The sequence below is a fragment of the Colobus angolensis genome, unplaced genomic scaffold (assembly GCF_000951035.1).
Source record: "Colobus angolensis palliatus isolate OR3802 unplaced genomic scaffold, Cang.pa_1.0 Scaffold286, whole genome shotgun sequence".
NCBI lineage: Eukaryota > Metazoa > Chordata > Mammalia > Primates > Cercopithecidae > Colobus > Colobus angolensis.
Window position 1 is genome coordinate 2,367,713 of NW_012116110.1, and position 19,406 is coordinate 2,387,118.

The 19,406-nt window shown below is 38.3% G+C and overlaps 1 protein-coding gene across 1 annotated transcript in view; it reads right to left on the reverse strand.

The window, feature by feature from the left end:
* TRPM3 (transient receptor potential cation channel, subfamily M, member 3) overlaps window positions 1-19,406 on the reverse strand; it is a 588,224-nt gene that overhangs the window by 302,757 nt on the left and 266,061 nt on the right. The window contains exon 4 of the mRNA XM_011948911.1: window positions 3,086-3,299. Coding sequence (XP_011804301.1) covers window positions 3,086-3,299 — 214 coding nt within the window. The remainder of the gene's footprint in view (window positions 1-3,085; window positions 3,300-19,406) is intronic.

Here is a 19,406-nt window from a genome sequence, read left to right on the forward strand (position 1 = left end):
TTTGGCCGGATTTGTATATGAATTCTAGCATTGCATTTCTTACTCCAATTTATGTGAAAAAACAAAAAGCATCCAATGTCTATAAAAAGAATAAATACAATTTTTTGAACTTAGAAACTCTTTTTCTTATAAGCATAATAATTTGTTAGTATGATTAGGAACCAACAGCTTGACTGTGTCATGTTAAAAGCACCATGTATAATGGTACGTTAAATCTACACCACAGTCTGTATATGAGTTAAAATCATTCAAAGACATGAGTTATTTAGTTTGAGATTGTGTTAACCTTTATGAGAACCTACTCATAAAGACAGTGTTGGATTATTCTGTGGAAAATTTGTGTTAAAATATATAGACACATCTTTTAATCTTCATCATTCTAATTATTTTCCTCTTCTGTTAAAATGACCCTCCCCACCATAGTTAAGGGTGAGAAAATTCAGTTTACAGGACGGTAGGCAGCATAACTCTTACCTTTTTAAAAACCATTTAAAGAAGATGCAATTTCTAATTCTCTTAACCTCCCTCTCAAATGATCATTTTTATAGGAAGACGTATAAGATATATGCTCTAAGAAAAGATGTTTCTTCTTATCAAAGTTCCAGTCATTTCTCCAGGAAAAATGTATACCTAGTGCCATTTCCTATATGAATGTTGAGTTGGATTTGATTTCTTCTCCATTTGAACATATTGCAGTTTGTAAATTTTGAATAGCTCAGTATGTCACTTAATATGTTCTGCAGTGATTCATAATTATATGCGAAGATGTCTATTCTAACAGTAAAACTCTTTGAGAGGAAAGTTGGAGGGTCAGTGCCTTATTCGTCTTCCTACACTTCAGGGGCTAGCCTAGAGGAAGGGCTCAGACCCTGTGCACTAAACTAACTAAACACATGAAACACACCAGGCAATTTAATCATGGGAAAAGACATGTGTATTTAAGTAGCCCAATACTGAAATATTCATAAGATGAAACAGGAAGAATCATTGTTTAAAAAGCAAATAACAAAACAGTGTAAATGGCCATTAATCCATGTTGAGCTATTCAGGAATGTTGGAAAGAATATCATTTTCACTTATTATCTTATCTATGAATCTTCTGAGTGAGAGTACTGGTAAACAAAAAACCAAAAAAAAAAAAACTAAAAAAACAAAGAAACAAAAACCCGAACCAAAAAACAGCAAAACAAAACTCCCCAAAAGAAGACTGTGAATATTAATATTACATTGTTTCCAGTTGTTTCCAATACAAAACTCCTTTTAGGGCCAGCCCTGGACAAGAAGTTTAACTTTATGGTATGCTCAACTGTCTGCACAATTCTATCAATACCTCTTACCCAACTTTAACACTTTATCATCAGAACCTCACTTTGGGTATTGGATTGAACGCTAAGCCTGGAGTGAGGCAGAGATGAACTCTTGGGTTTGTAGTATGTAGACCACAAATTATTCTTTTGATATTGAATGCATTTTATGAAAGAATAAAAACAATAAATAGTATTCCAAGTTCTTAGAAATAGAGCATTGGTAAGATTTTCTTTTGAACCTGTAGAACCCGTTGAGTTGGTCTCTATGTGACAGGAATGCAATAGACAATAATCACAGGCAAGTGAGGCCTGCTGAGTTGAGAGGGAAACATGGAATCCAAAACTTGAACAGTCATTGAAAGAAAAATTGCTCTGTAGATATTTGATTACTACAGGATAAACAGTGAAGAGCTAAGCAGGTCATTCTAAGATCATATCAGTGTATGGGCTGCGTCAGAATTTCACATAACATTGAACATGAGCAATCTGCAGACTTCGTCACTGAAATATCTTTATGTAGCTGTGTGCAGAGTGTTCACAAATTCTAGGTATTTAAGAGAATTCTCAGTGTAGGTCTCACTCAAACAGCATCCATACTACAAATGCAAAATTAAACAACATTAAGATAACGTGTTATTTTTATTTTTTGAGACACAGTTTTGCTCTTGTTGCCCAGGCTGGAGTGCAGTGACACGATCTCAGCTCACTGCAACCTCTACCTCCCAGGTTCAAGCAGTTCTCCTGGTTCAGCCTCCTGAGTAGCTGGGACTACAGGTGCCCACCACCATGCCGGGCAAATTTTTGCATTCTTAGTAGAGACAGGGTTTCACAATGTTGGCCAGGCTGGTCTTGAACTCCTGACCTCAGGTGATCTACCCTCCTCGGCCTCCCAAAGAGCTGGGATTACAGGCATGGGCCACCATACCTGGCCCAAGATAACATGTTATTTAAAACTAACTGGATGAGAGTTACGTTTAGAATATTCCATTAACTACGAATGTATCCACATGTACAGACTTTGGGGCTTGTAATAAGTTTACCTTAACTTATTGCAACATTACCTCTGCATTTCCAATTGGCACCTCAGACTTCAGACCCACAGAATATGCCAAAAACATTTACAGGCATCCATTCCATTATCTGGTGCACATTAAAAATGTTCTGCAAATAAGCACTTAACTATAGGTGGGCTGGTAAGAATTGATTTAAGAATGCATCCATAGCACAATATAGACGGCAGGAAGGAAAAATTCTTTGGAATTCAGAATGAGGTGTGTCTTCTATTGGCACAGTGAGGAGTTAATAAAATATTTAAAAAAATAAACACGTAATGCCCTAGATTTTGCCTTTATGTCCCAGAGGGAAATGTCATTTTGCAAAAATTAATGCTATTTGGCACCAAACTTGAAAACTTGAAATTGTGTAAAGGACATAGGTAGAGCTTTCAATTTAAAGTAGAAGTCATTCCTTAAAGAATTACTGGCAACTTAAGCTATTTAAAAATATCCTGTGAACTTCCATTAGTCGTGTTTATGAATTCTGTATAGTCAAATATTAAATATCCCAACCCATTTCTTATGTGTAAGTAATTCTTCTTGGTTAAGAAATAACTTCACAGTTTTCATTTAGATAAAGGAGGGAGAGATAACTAGCAACTATGGACCCATGGGTAGGGATGAAGTGGGGTGATAGAGAGATAATTAACCTTAGCAGAAAATTGTATCAGGCACAACATTCCCATGGCCTATGTTGACTTTCTCTGTTCCACTTGCAATTACCTGTGTTAACCCCTCCAGTGAATATCCACGCTCCAGTTGTCATAGCTGCTTTTATGAGCCCTTTCCCAAAGACTTGCTTTAGTTTTGGCTGGAGTTCAAAGTTCTGCAGGCCCCCATGGACAGAGATGAGAAGCTTGGGAAGCTCCAACTGCCATTCCTTGGTCATCAGGTGTAAGAGGAGATCAGGTTTTGTATCAAAAGATACTCGCACATACTGGAAGAAGAAAGGACATCAGTTAGGGAGACAAGGCAGGACTGGCTGAGGCTGGTTATCTTTACTGATTGTAATTATATGTATAGTTATGTGACAAAAATGTCTCACATAAAATCAGATTTTTTAAGAAGGGGTGATCATTTGCTTTAGCAAAAGAGCCTTCATTAGACAAAGAGAGTTTGTATTTTTAAAGGCTTTCTTGAAATTATAATTCATTTTGAAATTATTAGATTTTCTAAAATGCTGCACAAGCATGACTTTTCCCAGACCAAGTTCTTTGCTCAAAGGAAATCATGTTTATATTTCACCACCCTTTACATGTGTACAACAGTTCAAATATTTCTAATATTTTTCATATCTCTTTATATTAACTAGATGCACATATTATTATTTCTGTGACCCTATTATTTTGAGAGAATGTGAAAGATTCTACAGTTCTACATAATGTAATGAGAATTTTGACATAAGGTAATAGTGAATTACATTTATTTATAGCTATAACAACTGCATACCAAATGTAATGTTTATCTTTTAAATAACACAGCAAAAGGCAGGACAACTATTCCTGAAGAATAGTTGAAAATTTGAATGTACAGCAAATATCAAGGTGTTACCAGATGCAACTGGAAATAAAGTTATGATAAGTCTATATAAATGAAATACTGTAAATGCATGCAGTAATACATATGTATGTAACCATATATATAGATACTCATTTAGGTCTCAATGTAATTATATAAAAACTTCAATTTCTAGCTGGCAACAACTGAAAAAGTGGGCAAATACAGAAAGTCCTTTGAAACAGGTTTCTGACCTGGCATGAAAAAAAGAATTATTGAGACTCCTAAACAAAGAAGCAGTTTAGAACCTCAGGAGGTTAGGGAGTACCAAAGCAGGATTTGACCCTGAGTGTCTTTCCTAAATCCTGGAAGACCTAGAGCATCTGATTTAATGGTTGCATGCAGATTTGAATTTAATGCTTTTATGGGAGAATTTAATATGGGATCCCACATAGGGCTGGTATACTTCAAAGGGATCATCCTCAAATGTAAGAAAGAAAAAAATTAAATAAGCCTGATGTACAGAAGAAGATGGCAAGAAAACTTGCCTACCTCAACCGTGACTCTGGGTGGATGAGGAAAACATTTCCCCTCTGATTATTTTTAAATACAATCAGGACCCCACACAGGCCTTGTCCATATTCACACCATCAGTATGGTTTGAGAATTGCCAAGCAGTGTTCAATGTTAAACAGTTCTGACTGGACAATGGTTCCAGATAACTGGTAGAAGTAAATGCAGATTATCTGTGGAAGAATGTGTCATCAATCCATGCCTGATATAATTCTCATGGGGAAATAAGTATTTCATAGTAAAACAATAAAATAAATTATACAGGAAATAAGGTAGCATGAATGAGAACCAATAGAAACAACAGGCACCAGAATAAGATCCTGAAAGTCATTGAAATGATCCGATACAGGCTATAAAATAACTGTTTAATAGGTTAAAAAGCATAAATGAGATGATTGAGTACAAGAGTAAGGAGCAAGAAACTAAAAAATGATGTATACATGCATATGTATACATCTGAAAAGAACCAAACAGAACATCTAGTAATCAAAATGTAATAATAAATGAAAATTTAAATGGATAAGTTAAATTATGTATTAGATATAATGATAATAGATCCAGAAGATAAATGAGATGCAGCCAGGAAAACAAAGGATTTGAAAACATAAAAGAAAAATAAAGGAGCTTGGAGGAGATAATCAGAATTATAGATAGAAATAAAAGAGATGATGGGGAGGAGGCAATATTGGAAGAAATATTGGCTGAGTATTCCTCAGAATTATAGAAAGATACCAATTCTAAGATGCAGAAAGTTCAGTGAATTCTAAGCAGGCAAATGACAAGAAACCTCACTTATATACACATCGCACATAACACCAAAGGGAGGAGAAATTCCTCAGAAGTAGCTGGAAATAAAGACAGATCATGTACAAAGAATAGTCATTAGACTGAAGACTTACTCCTCAACAGCAACAATAGACACCTGAAGCCCAGACTTTCAATGTGTCAAGAGAAATTACCTGTCAGTCTAGAATTCTATACTCAGCAAAACTATCTTTTAAAAATGAGAGATGATAGATATTTTCATACTGCCAAAACTGAGAGAGTTTATTTCTAGGCACCTTCGCTGAAGGAAGTTGTTTTTGTTTGTTGTTGTTGTTGTTTTTGTTTGTTTGTTTTGAGATGGAGTCTCACACTGTTGCCTGGCCTGGAGTACGGTGGTGCAATCTTGGCTTACCGCAACCTCTGCCTCCTGGGTTCAAGCGATTCTCCCGCCTCAGCCTCCCGCGTAGCTGGGATTACAGGTGCCCGCCACCATGCCTAGCTACTTTTTTTGTATTTTTAATAGAGTTGGGGTTTCATCATCTTGACCATGCTGGTCTTGAACTCCTGACCTCGTGATCTGGCTGCCTCGGCCTCTCAAAGTGATGGGATTACAGGCGTGAGCCACCATGTCTGGCCTGAAGGAAATTTTAAAGTATATATAGGAGGCAGAACTTACATGATCCAAAATGGATGATCTGGGTTGTAAGGTAGGAAGATAAACTAAGATATTAGTTAATATAAGGTCAATCTAAAAAAAAGTATTGGGTATATAATATGATGTCTAATTTACAGTGGAAAGTGACAGAACTAAAGCACTGGACAATACAGCATATAAATGAATGGCAACAGTTAGAGTTTTGATATTCTAAAGCCTATGTTGTATGGGAAACAACAGAAAATTATTAATTCTGGGATTTAAGTATGAATGTTGAAGTTGCATAACCACAAAATGAATATGCCTGCATGTAATCATACAAACATATGCTTTTGGATTCATAAATAAGATTGTCCAGGAGATGATAATTTATTGCCATACTTTTGGGTTTGGAAAACCCCATTGTTTCAAAGCCTCAAAAATTGTCTATTCTTTCATTAAAGTATATTTGAAATATATTTAGCTGAAGCATGAGGCAAAAGCAAGCGGAAAATGAAAGCAGCTTAATAAAATAAATTGCATCATCAAGAGATACCAAAATGCTAAAGTTTCCTATACATATACGCCAGAAATCCAAAGTGTTGGCATCCAGTACAGTTATTTCTATATTGATTTGATTTACCTAGCAAAACATGATTCCAGAATACAGAGTAAATGTTGACAATTTTAGCTAAGTACATTATATCACCGGGATTTGGCTAGAGTTTACAATATGAAAAATGGCATCTTTTGTGCACAAACTCTCATGCGGAGGGCAAAAACTTTCAGATATCTATCAACAGAAATTTTCACCAGTGTGTACTTTTGTGCCATACAAGGAGCATTCAGGCCGAAGAGGGGATATTGGAGTATCAGAGGCCAACAGAGGAATTTCTTAAGTCCAAGCTTCTTTTAAAAATCTTCACTGAGAGTCTCTTTATAAGAGAAATAATTATAACAAATGCCATGAAATAAAAGAATAAAGAAAAGAATAAATAAATAAATAAATAAAGGGGCAGAAGAACACTTTGGAGGTGTGGGGTACGCTTATGGCCTTGATTGTGCTGATGATTTCCCAGGTATATTCTTATCTCCAAACTCATCAAGTTGCATATACTAATTATGTGCAGCTTGTTGCATGCCAATCATACCTCAGTAAAGTGGTTTACCATAAAGATGAAAGAATAACATTGTTTTCAGTGCCTGTACACTACTACTTGAGTAGTGTGGTTTAGTGAATTGAATAGTTAAAATTTGGGGGTCCTGCTGAACTGAATTTATTTCATTTTGACTAATTCCAGAATAGGTTACTTAGTAAAATAAAGTAGAACTGGGAATTGCAAGGCTTCCAAACTACACAAACCAAGAATGCTTTAGCGTGAGACACGGTAAGAAATTGCTTCTCAAGTTACTGTTCTCTTATTTATCAACTTTAATATCACTTTAAAGAACTCCAATTTAATGTGGACCTATGTTCTCCTAAAGTGAGATATAAATTACACTTTTCTTAAAGATAGAAAAGCACCTAAAGTATAAAAATACTCCTAAAAGTATTTGCCCCTTGCAAAAAACAGTAATTCCTAACATTTCTGAGTTGTTATGACTGTGGCTTTTGGAACCCCAAAATTCCTCATGTAGATCTGAACCTACATATTTCATCTAGCCACTACACCACTACACTCCAGCCTGGGCAACAAGAAGGAGACTCTGTCTCCAAAAATAGAAAAAAAAAAATTCCCAAAAAACAAGAACAACAAAATAACTGGAATACAAGAACCTTGTGTATTTACCGTGCACCAAGCACATACATGCTGTGAGATACCAGAGCCATAGTTAGTACCTGGGAATAGATATACATACAGTATTAACTCACATAGGGTAAAGGGAGATTACAATTCATACTAAATTAGTACAGATATTGTGTAATAATTTCAGCAAGCTTAACATGCTTAGCTAAGTGACTTAACACTTAGCTAAGTGACATATTATGGAGTTCAATTATTCATACTAATTGGTAATAAATACATGCATTTTTCGGAATAAGCCTCCCTTGATAAATAATTTACTTTAGGAATTCTGTAGTTACACATACAATAAAACAGTAAGAAATGAAAAGGGTCTACTTATTGATCAGGTGAGCAGCTCACTGAAAAAGACCAATAGATCTACTGAATATGATGAAATTTCTTTTGAAGTAGCCTAACCTATAGAAAGCTGTGTTCATTACCACAGAATGTCTGTTACTCGGCTAGTAAGCAATCAAGAGAGTGAATGAATGAATGACCTACGAGATTCCCTTGATCCCAGCTCTCCATCTTACAGATGAAGAAAGGGAGACAGTAGGTGAGGTCACACTACTCGTGGGCTCTCTTCACATTTTTCTCTCTGCTCACAATTACTTAACTCTACTGAGAAAAAAATTCCTGGCTGGGCAAGGTGGCTCATGCCTGTAATCCTAGCACTTTGGGAGGCCAAGGCAGGCGGATTACCTGAGATCAGGGGTTCAAGACCAGCCTGGCCAACATGGTGAAACCGTCTCTACTAAAAATACAAAAAATTAGCCAGGTGCAGCGGCACACACCTGTAATCCTAGCTACTCGGGAAGCTGAGGCAGAAGAATCGCTTAAACCCGGAAGGCGGAGGTTGCAGTGAGCTGGGATCGCGCCACTGCCCCACTGCACTCCAGCCTGGGCGACAAGAGTGAGACTGTCTCCAAAAAAAAAAAAAAAAAAAAAGAAAGAAAAACAAAAATCCCCCAAAACAAGAACAACAAACAACAAAATAACCAGAACACAAGAACCTTGTATATTTATTGTGCAGTAGGCACACGCATGCTGTGTGTTCTCCTTGCACCTTCTCATGCACTTCTCCCAACAACAGGGATGTTGGTTTCACCCACGTTTTACCGACGGGGACAGAAAGACTCCATCATGTTCTCAAGTTCACTCTACCAGTATGGGAGTGCTCATAGCCCAGGTCTGACTCCAGGGCCCTTTCTCTTTACCTCAAAGGTTTAAATGGCTCTGTCTCTCGGTACTTCTCCATTTCCTTCACCTATGACAAATCAGTCTCCAAATTCTAATGGTCCACTTATCAAAACAGTGCTCTCAACCAGCTTCTTTTCTCTATTTCTTCAGTTGCCATTTTAAGAATATATTCTCCTTACTAAGATGTCCATTTGAATTACAGCAACAACCTCCTACTGACTTCTCTATGAGACACCAAAAGTCAGATTTCTTTCTCCAATCCCTTTTGGACCGTATTATTTTTCAATTAAAATTCTTCCATCAGATGTAAACTCCCCATTCTTGCCCTCACCATCCCCTATGACTTGACCTGATCTTGCTAATTCTGAGGCTTTCCTCACTTCTCTCTGCATTTGGCCAGTGCTGCTCCCCGGGCAAGTCCTAGATAATGCAATCTCTCCCCTTTCATCTACAGAAAGCATTCTCATCTTTCAAAGGCCTTTGTTTCTTCCAACATGACTTTTCCTGAGAATGCAAGTTCAGGCTGATGCAATACAACTCTTAATCAAACCCAGTGTGATATATATTTTTTTTCTGGTTGTTTTTCCCATGTGTCAATTTTATCTCTCTATGTTGCAAGAGCTTTTAAGAGAGGAGACCACCCCTCATATTGTCTTATGCCCAATTTCTGCCTCCAAAGAAAGAAGTAAAAACTAAAAGGCAGAAATGAAATCCACAGGTAGACAGCCCGGCACCGCACCCTGGGCCTGGTAGTTAAAGATGGACCCCTGACTTAATTGGTTCTGTTATCTATAGATTATAGACATTGTATGGAAATGCACTGTGAAAATCCCTATCTTGTTTTGTTCCGATCCAATTACCGGTGCAAACAGCCCCCAGTCACGTACCCCCTGCTTGCTCAATCAATCAGGACCCTCTCACATGCACCCACTTAGAGTTGCGAGCCCTTAAAAGGGACAGGAATTGGTTACTCAGGGAGCTCGGCTCTTGAGACTGAAGTATTGTGGGTGCCCCCGGCCAGATAAACCCCTTCCTTCTGTAACTCGGTGTCTGAGGAGTTTTGTCTGCTGCTTGTCCTGTTACACTTTGAGGGGAGGGACTGTGTTTGACCTGACCATGTCTTTTTTTCTTTAGTAAGCCTTTCAGCACTGGCTATGAAGTAGTCACTGTCTTGGAAAGAAAACAGAGTTTAGAGATATCTTGGCAATCATGGGACTCTTGTTCTATTCTTTTGCTTTTCAAATGAGGTTACAGAGACCCAGGGAAGGTGAGTGACTGGAATATCAGAGCCAGTTATTCAACAACCCTTTAATTCATTATTGAAGCTACTGTTAACACTGGAGGCTCTAGATGGGGCTGTGCTTCTCTAATTTTAATGTGCACAGAACTTACCTGGGGGCCTTGTCAAAAATACAGTCTCTGATTCAATACATCTGGGGTAGGGCTTGGGCCTCTGCATTTCTAACCAGCTCCCCAGGGACCACATGAGCAGCAAGAATGAGAACTTTTCCCCAGACCAAACATCCCAAATGATGTGTCTTGTGTTTGTTATTTGGTCAAAGAAAGAGCACTCAGTATTTTACATGAAAATCCAAAGGAAGATTTAGGAAGTACTGGAAGAATCAGTAAGGCCACAGTCAATATGAAAATGCAGCAATTGACAAGCTACCCAAAGTATCCTCAATTACCTAATCTCTTTTAACCAGTACTAATTCTTATACAAAGGAACATCTGGTTAACTGTAGAACACACCTAATTATCTGGAATCTTGCAAGTAGCAAAAACAATGGGTGGCTCTGGCCCTTGGATGTTGCCCGTTATTTGTGATTTATTGTGCCCTTCTCTTGGAGAATAAAAGGCAAGATATAAATAAGGCATTTAAGTGAATGAATTTGCTACTTTTTTCATTTTGGGTTGTCACCGTTTAGCCCCGTACATGGTTTTGTAGATAAGAGGATAATTAAAACCAAGGGATAAAACACTTTGAGATTATCTGAGGATTTTCATTTTTAAATGATATTCTTATGCCCATAAAGATCAGTTCCTTTAGTAAGCTCTCCAGGTGCTTTAATACAGCAGTTAAGTCATGTGCCAGGTCAGCAGCTCCACGCTCATAAATGGATGTGCCCAGAGCAATTAATCAATTCCTGTTAAATAGTTAGTATGATTTCACATTAGGAGCCATTTTGGTTGTCAAGATAAGCAATTTTGACTGTCACTTGTGAGTCTATTAATTGCAAAGGGCTCATCTTACAAATAACAAGAACTCTTCCTAATGGGCATACTCAGTTTTGTCCCCTGGGCATTACTCTGATGTGGTGCCCCCATTTAGAGATTTTTTTCAGACATAAGCAGCATGACACCTGAGTGTCAGATAGTGGCAATGCAAGTCCTTTGGCAATTTGAGCATCCTCTGTTGTTAAACAGGGGTAATCCTGACGACCTCACAGGACACTGTGTGGATTAAATTGTGGAACATACCAGGTATGGCGGAAAAACTAATACATGCAAATTGAGTGAAGGTCACATTCACCTTATGTATGACTCCTGGGTATAACAGGTCCAAGTAACTTGCCTTTAGCTCTTTAGTATGCCTTTCAAAATAACTTTTTGTTTTTCACCTCGGAGTTATCTGGGGAGTGACTGGTACAGGTGTTTATCTTTCTAAAAGTACCTGTTTGGGCTGCCCAAACCTTTCTTTATCCATGGCCTTTAGTTCCCCAATTTATCATTTCAAGAGATAAACTGGGCTCAAATAAGTTACTCATGCCTGGAATTATCTCTCTCTTCCCTTTCTGTCATTAGCGTCACTGCCTGGCAGCAGGAAGGCCCTGTGATGTGCTAATGACAATCAGAATAACATCTCAAGAATGTTCTGTATGAACTAGAGGCTAGTTCTAGTTGAAATTGTACTTTTTGATCTATTCTTAGTTTCCTTGGAGGCCAGTACATCAGCATGATTTTCATGAGAAAATGTATTTCGAGTTCCAAACAACAAATTTAGAAATGACATTCTGTGAGACTATAAATAGAAAACTAGAGATTTTCTTTCATTCAAATGGCAGAGAGCTTCAGTAACTAAAACTCTCAAGTTTTTGCTCTGCCTGGTGCCAAAGGTCTTTTTGCTTAGCAGGTGACTTACTGCATTTTTTACTAAAGCCACTCTGACTGCTTCATCATTAGAAATGTCCATCTATCTGTCTATCAAAGCAGAACTCAACTTTATCATGGCTTCACTCTGCATTGATTTGGTGTCACAAACCAGACAGTCCTTTCCCCTTCCTCAAACCCACAGTGGGCAAAGGTTGGTTGGTGGGTGGGGCAGCAGCCATTACTGCATAGAACAGACTGGGCTGTTTCATTAAGAAAAAATAATAATAATCTTCCTTTGGCATTCCCAGTTTGAGTTTTGGCAGAGCATTTTGCCTTTGAAAATTCATCAGCCACCTCTTTCGGCCTAAATTTTAGCCCAAATAAATTTGCCCAGCTGTTTCAATGAAAATGTAGAGGAACTGCAGAACAATGAATCTGGCTACTCTCTTGGAAATATTAAATGACAGGTCCACCTCCTTCTACTGAAGGCCATCTTTAATTCTTGGAAGTGATTACCTGGTGTTTGTTAAGCAGTGCTCTGAAATATGGGAACTACCATTGCTAAATCTGCTCTAACAATATTTTTAATGCCTTTCTTCCAAGCCTCTAGTGGAAACTTTGCCCCGTTTTCCTTTCTGTTTGAGAAATGTAACAAGCACCATTTCATTTCCTAACTCTTTGTAGCCACCTTTCAAATGGGCACTTGGAATTAAAGCTGTGGCTGAACAGAATATGTCGCTTGAGACTGCTAAGGCAATTTTGCTGATACCAGCTTTCCAAGTCCATGGGGCCTTTTGCTTTGCAGCAAGAGTTTAACGCTTGTGATGGTTTAATAGACACAGAATCTCTTTAGAAAGAAAATATTTAGAATTGCATTAACTGTCATCAAATCCCTAGTTTGATGAACCACAAAACTCTGGAAGTGGAGGTGTCATTGTAATTTATTCCATATTGTTTTTGCAATGTCTCAATGTGAGTTATCAGGAACTTACATGGGAGGGATGCTGACAAGTCAAAATTCAAGGTTTAGAATAATATAAAACTCCAGGAAGCATATGAACTAGTCATAGGGGGTAGTGTATGAATTTTCTGCCAGAATTATTTAGCATAAAGTTTTCTAGCGGCAAAGATAGGATGGTTTCTTGGAAGAGAATTGGTTCTTCCTTCTCAATAGACCTATGATTAGAATCAGAAATAAAACTGATAAATTCTAGTTTTATTCTCAGTTTCAGAAAAACCCTCCAAAGGTACTGCCAGTTCAGTGGTCTTGAGATTACAAGGTAGGAACTGAAAACCAATGGAACGATTACGAAACCTCTCAAAACCTTACCATGTGTGTGTAAAGCTGCTTGGTTAGCCACAGCCTATTGATTAGATGTTTTGTTTTGTGAAGTGGGACTCATTTAATTTCCTACTTGGTGCGTGCCACTCAATGATGATTCCCAGATAAAATTTGCATATTTCAAAGATAGACAATTTTTAAAATCTCACATTCAATCCTAAAGGATATTAAGAGCATAAGCTTGTAGATATCATGCTGCTGACAGTCTCCCCCTGCCTGTTATCTCTCCCTTAAACCCCCACATTCCCTTTCACCTCACACTCACAATGCCCAGAGAATAAGGCTTTCATCCTCTGGCAGGCTCAACAGAGCTTAAAGTGTGAACACGAGGACTAGAAATAATTATCTAAATCATATGAAGATTATAATAAGGGGCTCAACCTAATTTAATGAGGAGTGTAAACAGCAAGAGAAAACCTAAAGAGAATTATGTGGGTGACTTGAGAGGTTTAAATACAAGTCCTTAATTAGATTACACTTATTTACCTGGCCCACAAGTCAGCTCAGCATTAATTGGAAGAGATGATTAGTAATAAAATAAGATTCTGTCTGTAATCAAGTCCAACACTGCTTCCTTTCCTAAATAATGGAAGGCATGAGCCCCAGATGTACAATAATCTTTGAGAAATGACACAATGTTGGCTGCTGGGTTCATCTTCTTGTTGGTCTGTAAAGGGGCCTAAAAAGTCACCTGGATTCCATTCTAGTAAAATAATGCCTAAACCAGAGCTTCTGCCTCTTATTATCTATCTTTGTCTCTATGTTCTGACATTTATGGGGCATCTGAGTGAACTGCAGGGTCTTCTGGTTGTTCGGGAAACAGCTTTCTGGGGCTTGCAGTTTGGTAGGATGCAGCTTGGTACTGAACAGGAAGTCAGAATCCTTCACTTCTGTTAGCTTTGAACGTCTTCTTCCTGTGCCACAATTTTTCTCTGTCAAGTGCTGGTTTCACTGTGATTTTATGGGGGCCTGTCAAGCCTGGGAATGGGGGACCGAACACTACAAAGTCCTCGAAAAGGCACAGAAAATGGCTCTGTGAAGCTAGGATGTAAGTTGACGAAGACCCCTTCCTGCTCACAGCTTTTGAGTTTCATCAACCTCATCAAACAATAGTGACTTTATAATTCTATTACAAAGTTCCCTTATCAACAGCTAGAAACATAATAATAATTAGCTTCCTTTCAATTACACACTATATCTATTTCCTAACAAAACATCTACTATAGCTTGTATTGGGCATACACAACAGAGAAGAAACAGAACTGACAGGAGTCCTGAGGAGGCTGGGTTCAACAACTATGCTGTTAAATAATTGTGTGACTCTGGGAAAATAATTTAACTTCTCTAGGTTCAGATTAGTCAGTGTTTTTTAAGCCTGACTGAACAGTAGAATAACCTGGGTAATTTTTAAAAACCTCTGGATGCCCAGGGTCTATGCCAGACCAATGAATGAGCCTCTCTTGGAAGTAAACCTTGGACATAGGTATTAGTGTGCTTGTCTCAAAAATTTGCAAGTTGAGAATCGCTGCATCCAATCTCTCAAGTGTCCTTGGTGGCTTAAACTCTGTGACACATTGCTGTACTGCCTGCATGATAAAACAGATACACAGAGTGCTCCTGAGCAGAGAGGTGGCTCACACGGCCTGCAACATTGTAATAACGATTATGATTCTCGTTTTCTCCAACTTTATCCTCTACCCAAACTCCTGCAGAGTGTCTCATATTATGCCCAGATCACATTGGCAACACAAGGGCTTCAACTTGGCTTCAAAAGTTAATAAAAGTCAACCTTCCTCTAGAGTTTTCTGACCACTTGTTAAAAATCATTTCAACTTTCAAGTATTCTTGTTAGAGGCAGGGGACCGAAGGCATATTAAATCAGTTGGCCAATCTGACTTAAATCTTAGTGAAAAATTAACCATGCCTTCCCCATGCAAAGACTGGCACTCTTTAACAGACGGTGGTTGCTGATTTTCCCTTTCTACAAACTGTGCGCCAGTTCGTTTGAGAGGATAAGAGGTAAAGAAGGAACAGGTTGGCACAAAACAATTATCCTGTCAGATAAAATGAGACCTCTGACCTGTGGACAACTCCACCCCTTTGTCTAGACAGAAGAATCAGAATAATTGAAGGGCAAGTTTTCAAAGTGGACAAAATGCTTATTTATGTCTGGATGAATAGCTGGAACTTCCACTTGTTAAATATTTGGTAGTAATAAGAAGGTAAATTGGTTCTCATTTGGCTGATTAGACTCAGAAAGAAAGAAAGGTTTACTCTCGTAGTGACAGCTCTGAGACCATCTAGGGCAGCCATAACCTCTGAGACCTAGCCTCAGAGCCAGCTTTGTGGGCGTGGGACCAATACAGCCACGCTGTTCAGAAGGCCAGTGCTTAGGGTCTGTTGCTGTGCACTTGCTGTCTTATAATTTATAATAATTTTATTCTTCAATTTGTGTTTAGTAATTGAAGTTCAATGGGACAGTGGAGTCTTGAAGCTTCAGTCCACAGGTGGTCCCTGGTCCTACCTCCTTGCTGCCTCTCCAGGATGGGGAAGGTCAGGGTGGGTGTGTACCTTGCAGCATTTCCGGGTCATGATAAGGCAGCAGCCTTCTCTCTCTTGGGCTGGCAAAACCATGCTGTGTTTCATGGATGACTTGGCAGAAGTTCACCTGCCTTAAATACCAGCCATGTCCCAGTGTGAAGTTGGCAATCCCATGGCAGGGGTCACCCATCCCCTGAGAGTTGGGGCTGCCGGGCATCAGAAGGAAGGATTGATTTCTCTGTCCCTGCCAGGACCCTACATTTTCATTTTGTACTGGGTTCCACAAAGTATATAGCCGACCTTGTCTAACCTGATCACCAACAGACAACTCAGTTCCATAGAGCCATGTGGGGCCTCAGAAGGGCTGTTAGATCCAGTGGGTATATGTGTCCCCTCTGTAGAGCACAGTGGAAGATCTATCTGCTTCTTCGAGTCTTTCCTTCCACTGTGAAATATTGTAATATACATATAGTATATATTTGCTCTGCAATATGGAGAAATTACTTAACTATTAAGGGCCGCAGTAGGTAACTCTGTCATGTAGGAATAACAATACTACTGTTATAGACATAAAACAAGGTATCATAAGTAAGTACTCGGCAATGCCAGGGATGAAGTAGATGTTCCATAAATTTTAGTTGCTATTATTGTGGTTATCATTATTTGCTATAGATTCTGAAAGCAATTGCACAAGTATTTTCATAGTATGAAGGACACACATTTTAACAAACTCATTTGGAGTCTCAGTCTCCAGAGTTCTTAGGGTCTGTCAAATGCACTACAAATTTCCAAGAGGAGAAAAAAAAAAAAACCCAAAAAAGGTAAGTCATACAATGAGAAGGGATCTTGGTTTTGTCCACCGTGATAACACACCCATGGCAGCTGTTCAACTGTTGAGGTACAACAGTGTCTCGCTTACTGTTTTGCTGGAGTGAGTGGATACAGGAGGTTTACTGAAAGTGGAAGTCTAAGTATGTAATATGGTGATCTACAGACCACAGATCTCTGTCAGCGATGGGCTGGTGTCGTGGACCCACCCTCCTGCCAGTGACTGTCATCAATGCCATTCACTAGAACAGAGCTGATTGCTGACTTATGCAGCCTGGCACCCCTATGGAAATATTCTAACACATCTTTGGACTCCTGGGAAGTAAAGGAAGCTGTTTCACTACTCTGTCTTTGTTATTTGTGTAAGTAGTTATTATTTTCATAAACATCTTGAGCACTAAGTGTATACTTTTAGTTTTCTCTCTAATCTTCAAAAACATCAAATAAATAAACTATGCCTGTTTTATAGATAAGAACACTTGAGGCTCAGCTAAGTTAAATGGTTTAATCAAGACTTTCTAGTTAAACAGTGAGAGAGTGAGGGTTGAGATCCGGTTCTGTCTGACTTCGAGATCATGCATCTTAATCGCAAAGCCTCTCTTTCCAGCACAGTAAGTTAGCTCTCTGTAGGAATAATACCAACAGCAGGTAGTGGCTCAGTTTTAACACCAGACAGTATTCTAAGTGCTTAACATGTATTGGCTCATTTAATTCTAGAGACAGCCATATGAAGGAAGAATTACTATCCTCATTTTACAAGTGAGGAAACTGAGGCAGTAGGAAGCTAAGTAAACTGAGTCATATAGCCTGTTAGTGACGGTCAGGCTGTAAATAAAATGTAGTGTGGCTTCAAATGCTGTGGTCAACCAGTAGGCTAAGGGGTGAGAACTTCTAGAATATTAAAATGTTAACTGAAAAAGTTAGTTGGCTTTCTAAAATAATATATAAGATATGTGCATTCAAATGAGTGTCTTTCAAAGTATTTAGTCAAAATGTTTTTGCAATTTCTTTCAGAAACTGAAGCAAATAATAGTGATGATAGTATTAATAATATTAATAGCAGCTAGATTAATTTTATATCTATTGTGTGCCCAGCACTATGCCAAGTGCTTTACATACGTCATCTCATTTAATGCTTATGACAGTAATACCAACCATTTATACAGCAGAATAAAATTACTGAGGCTCAGAAAATTTAAGTAATTTTCTCTATGTCATAGCATTATATGATGGTTCTAGGTTAAACTTGTATTATCTAAATCCACAATCTACATTCTTCGCTTCTAAACTCCTAATACTAATACTTCACTACTAATACTCCATTTTTAAAAGATATTTTTTAATGGTAGAAAACTTTATCTTCATGGAATAGACTGGACTTGTAAAAAACAGTAGAAGTTACTCGTGACTAAGCTCTAGGTATTATGAATTTCAGGTACTTCTGATTCATTTTCCATTAAAACTACCATTTGATGAAAATACAGACTGCTTTTCTCTTGTGATCTATACACTGTCTGAAATCAGTCCCCAAAAGACAGAGGAGTGCACATTTGCACAATGGCAGCATCGTGGTCAGAGTCTCCTAAGGTGACAACGTTGAGGGATGCTCTCACTTACAAGCATATTCGTGCTCCATACCTGCCACTAACTCTTAACAGTGGAAATGATGAGCAGAGGCTTATCATATGCCTACTGGGCTAACCACACGAGGCTAGTGGGCACTATTCAAGCATCCTGTGAAGGCACTGGGTGTACCACTCTACAGTGATTCTTATCCAGCAAGCCACATCCTCATTTACAGTACTTTCCTTAGAGGGAGACCTCGCATGGCTTTTAACACGTGGTTTCAGAGAATCTACATTGTGTGTGGATCAATCTCATACTGTGAACAGTGACTGTACTGAATTGGGGACAGTTAATAATCTTGTGCAAAAAAATGCATCTCTTAAGTGAGTGAGGAGGTTGACAGATTTCCATTTCCCTTAGTTTTGTATAGGCCAAGACTAACTCATTCTTTGTTTTCCCAAGCCTTGCTGGAGGTTGCAAATAGCATCATTTTTCTTTCTAAAATATAGTTCAGAACTGGTTTTAATTTAATATATAGCTCAGAATTATATTTCATAGAAAAGAAGTGTTAAAATAGCTCAGTCAGTCATTCTTGGTAAAGAAATTACTGCAGTGGCGGGGGTGTGAGGCAGGGAAAGGGGAAGAGGAGAGAGACAGGGAAGGGAGAGGTGAGAAAAGAGAAGAAAGAGGTGGCTTTATTGCATATTTTTTGACTGCCATTCATGTGAGGTGACTTCCCTTGTGGTCTGGAGTATGCTTCTTTAAGCAAAATTTCTTCTCCAGACTTAAAAACTCCATGACACACCTAAGATCAGCCATCTCCTGCTCCACCCTCAGCTGGTTTTCTCTCTTTTAACAGTTAGAAGCAAGCTTGTTAGACAATAGCATCTAGAAGTTTCATAATACATGCTAGACAAATTCTGCCAGTTAACTAGGAAGTGGCCCATGATGAAAGGTGAAATTTAAAAGCAACAACTCTTAGAAGTAACATTTGCATATTTCCTAAAGTCTCCCCAACTCAAAAAAATGCTTTTTATGTGGAATCTTCTATTGAGAACATTACTGAGCACAGCTGCTTGGAGAAAAAGCACTTAATTTGGATGGCAATATTTCTCTTAGAACAAGGAAAGAAATAGGCGGAGTTAACCATTTCTACTTTGAATTAAGAGAAATGCTAGTTACCAACAGAACAAAAGAGAAGTCTAAAGGCAACACATT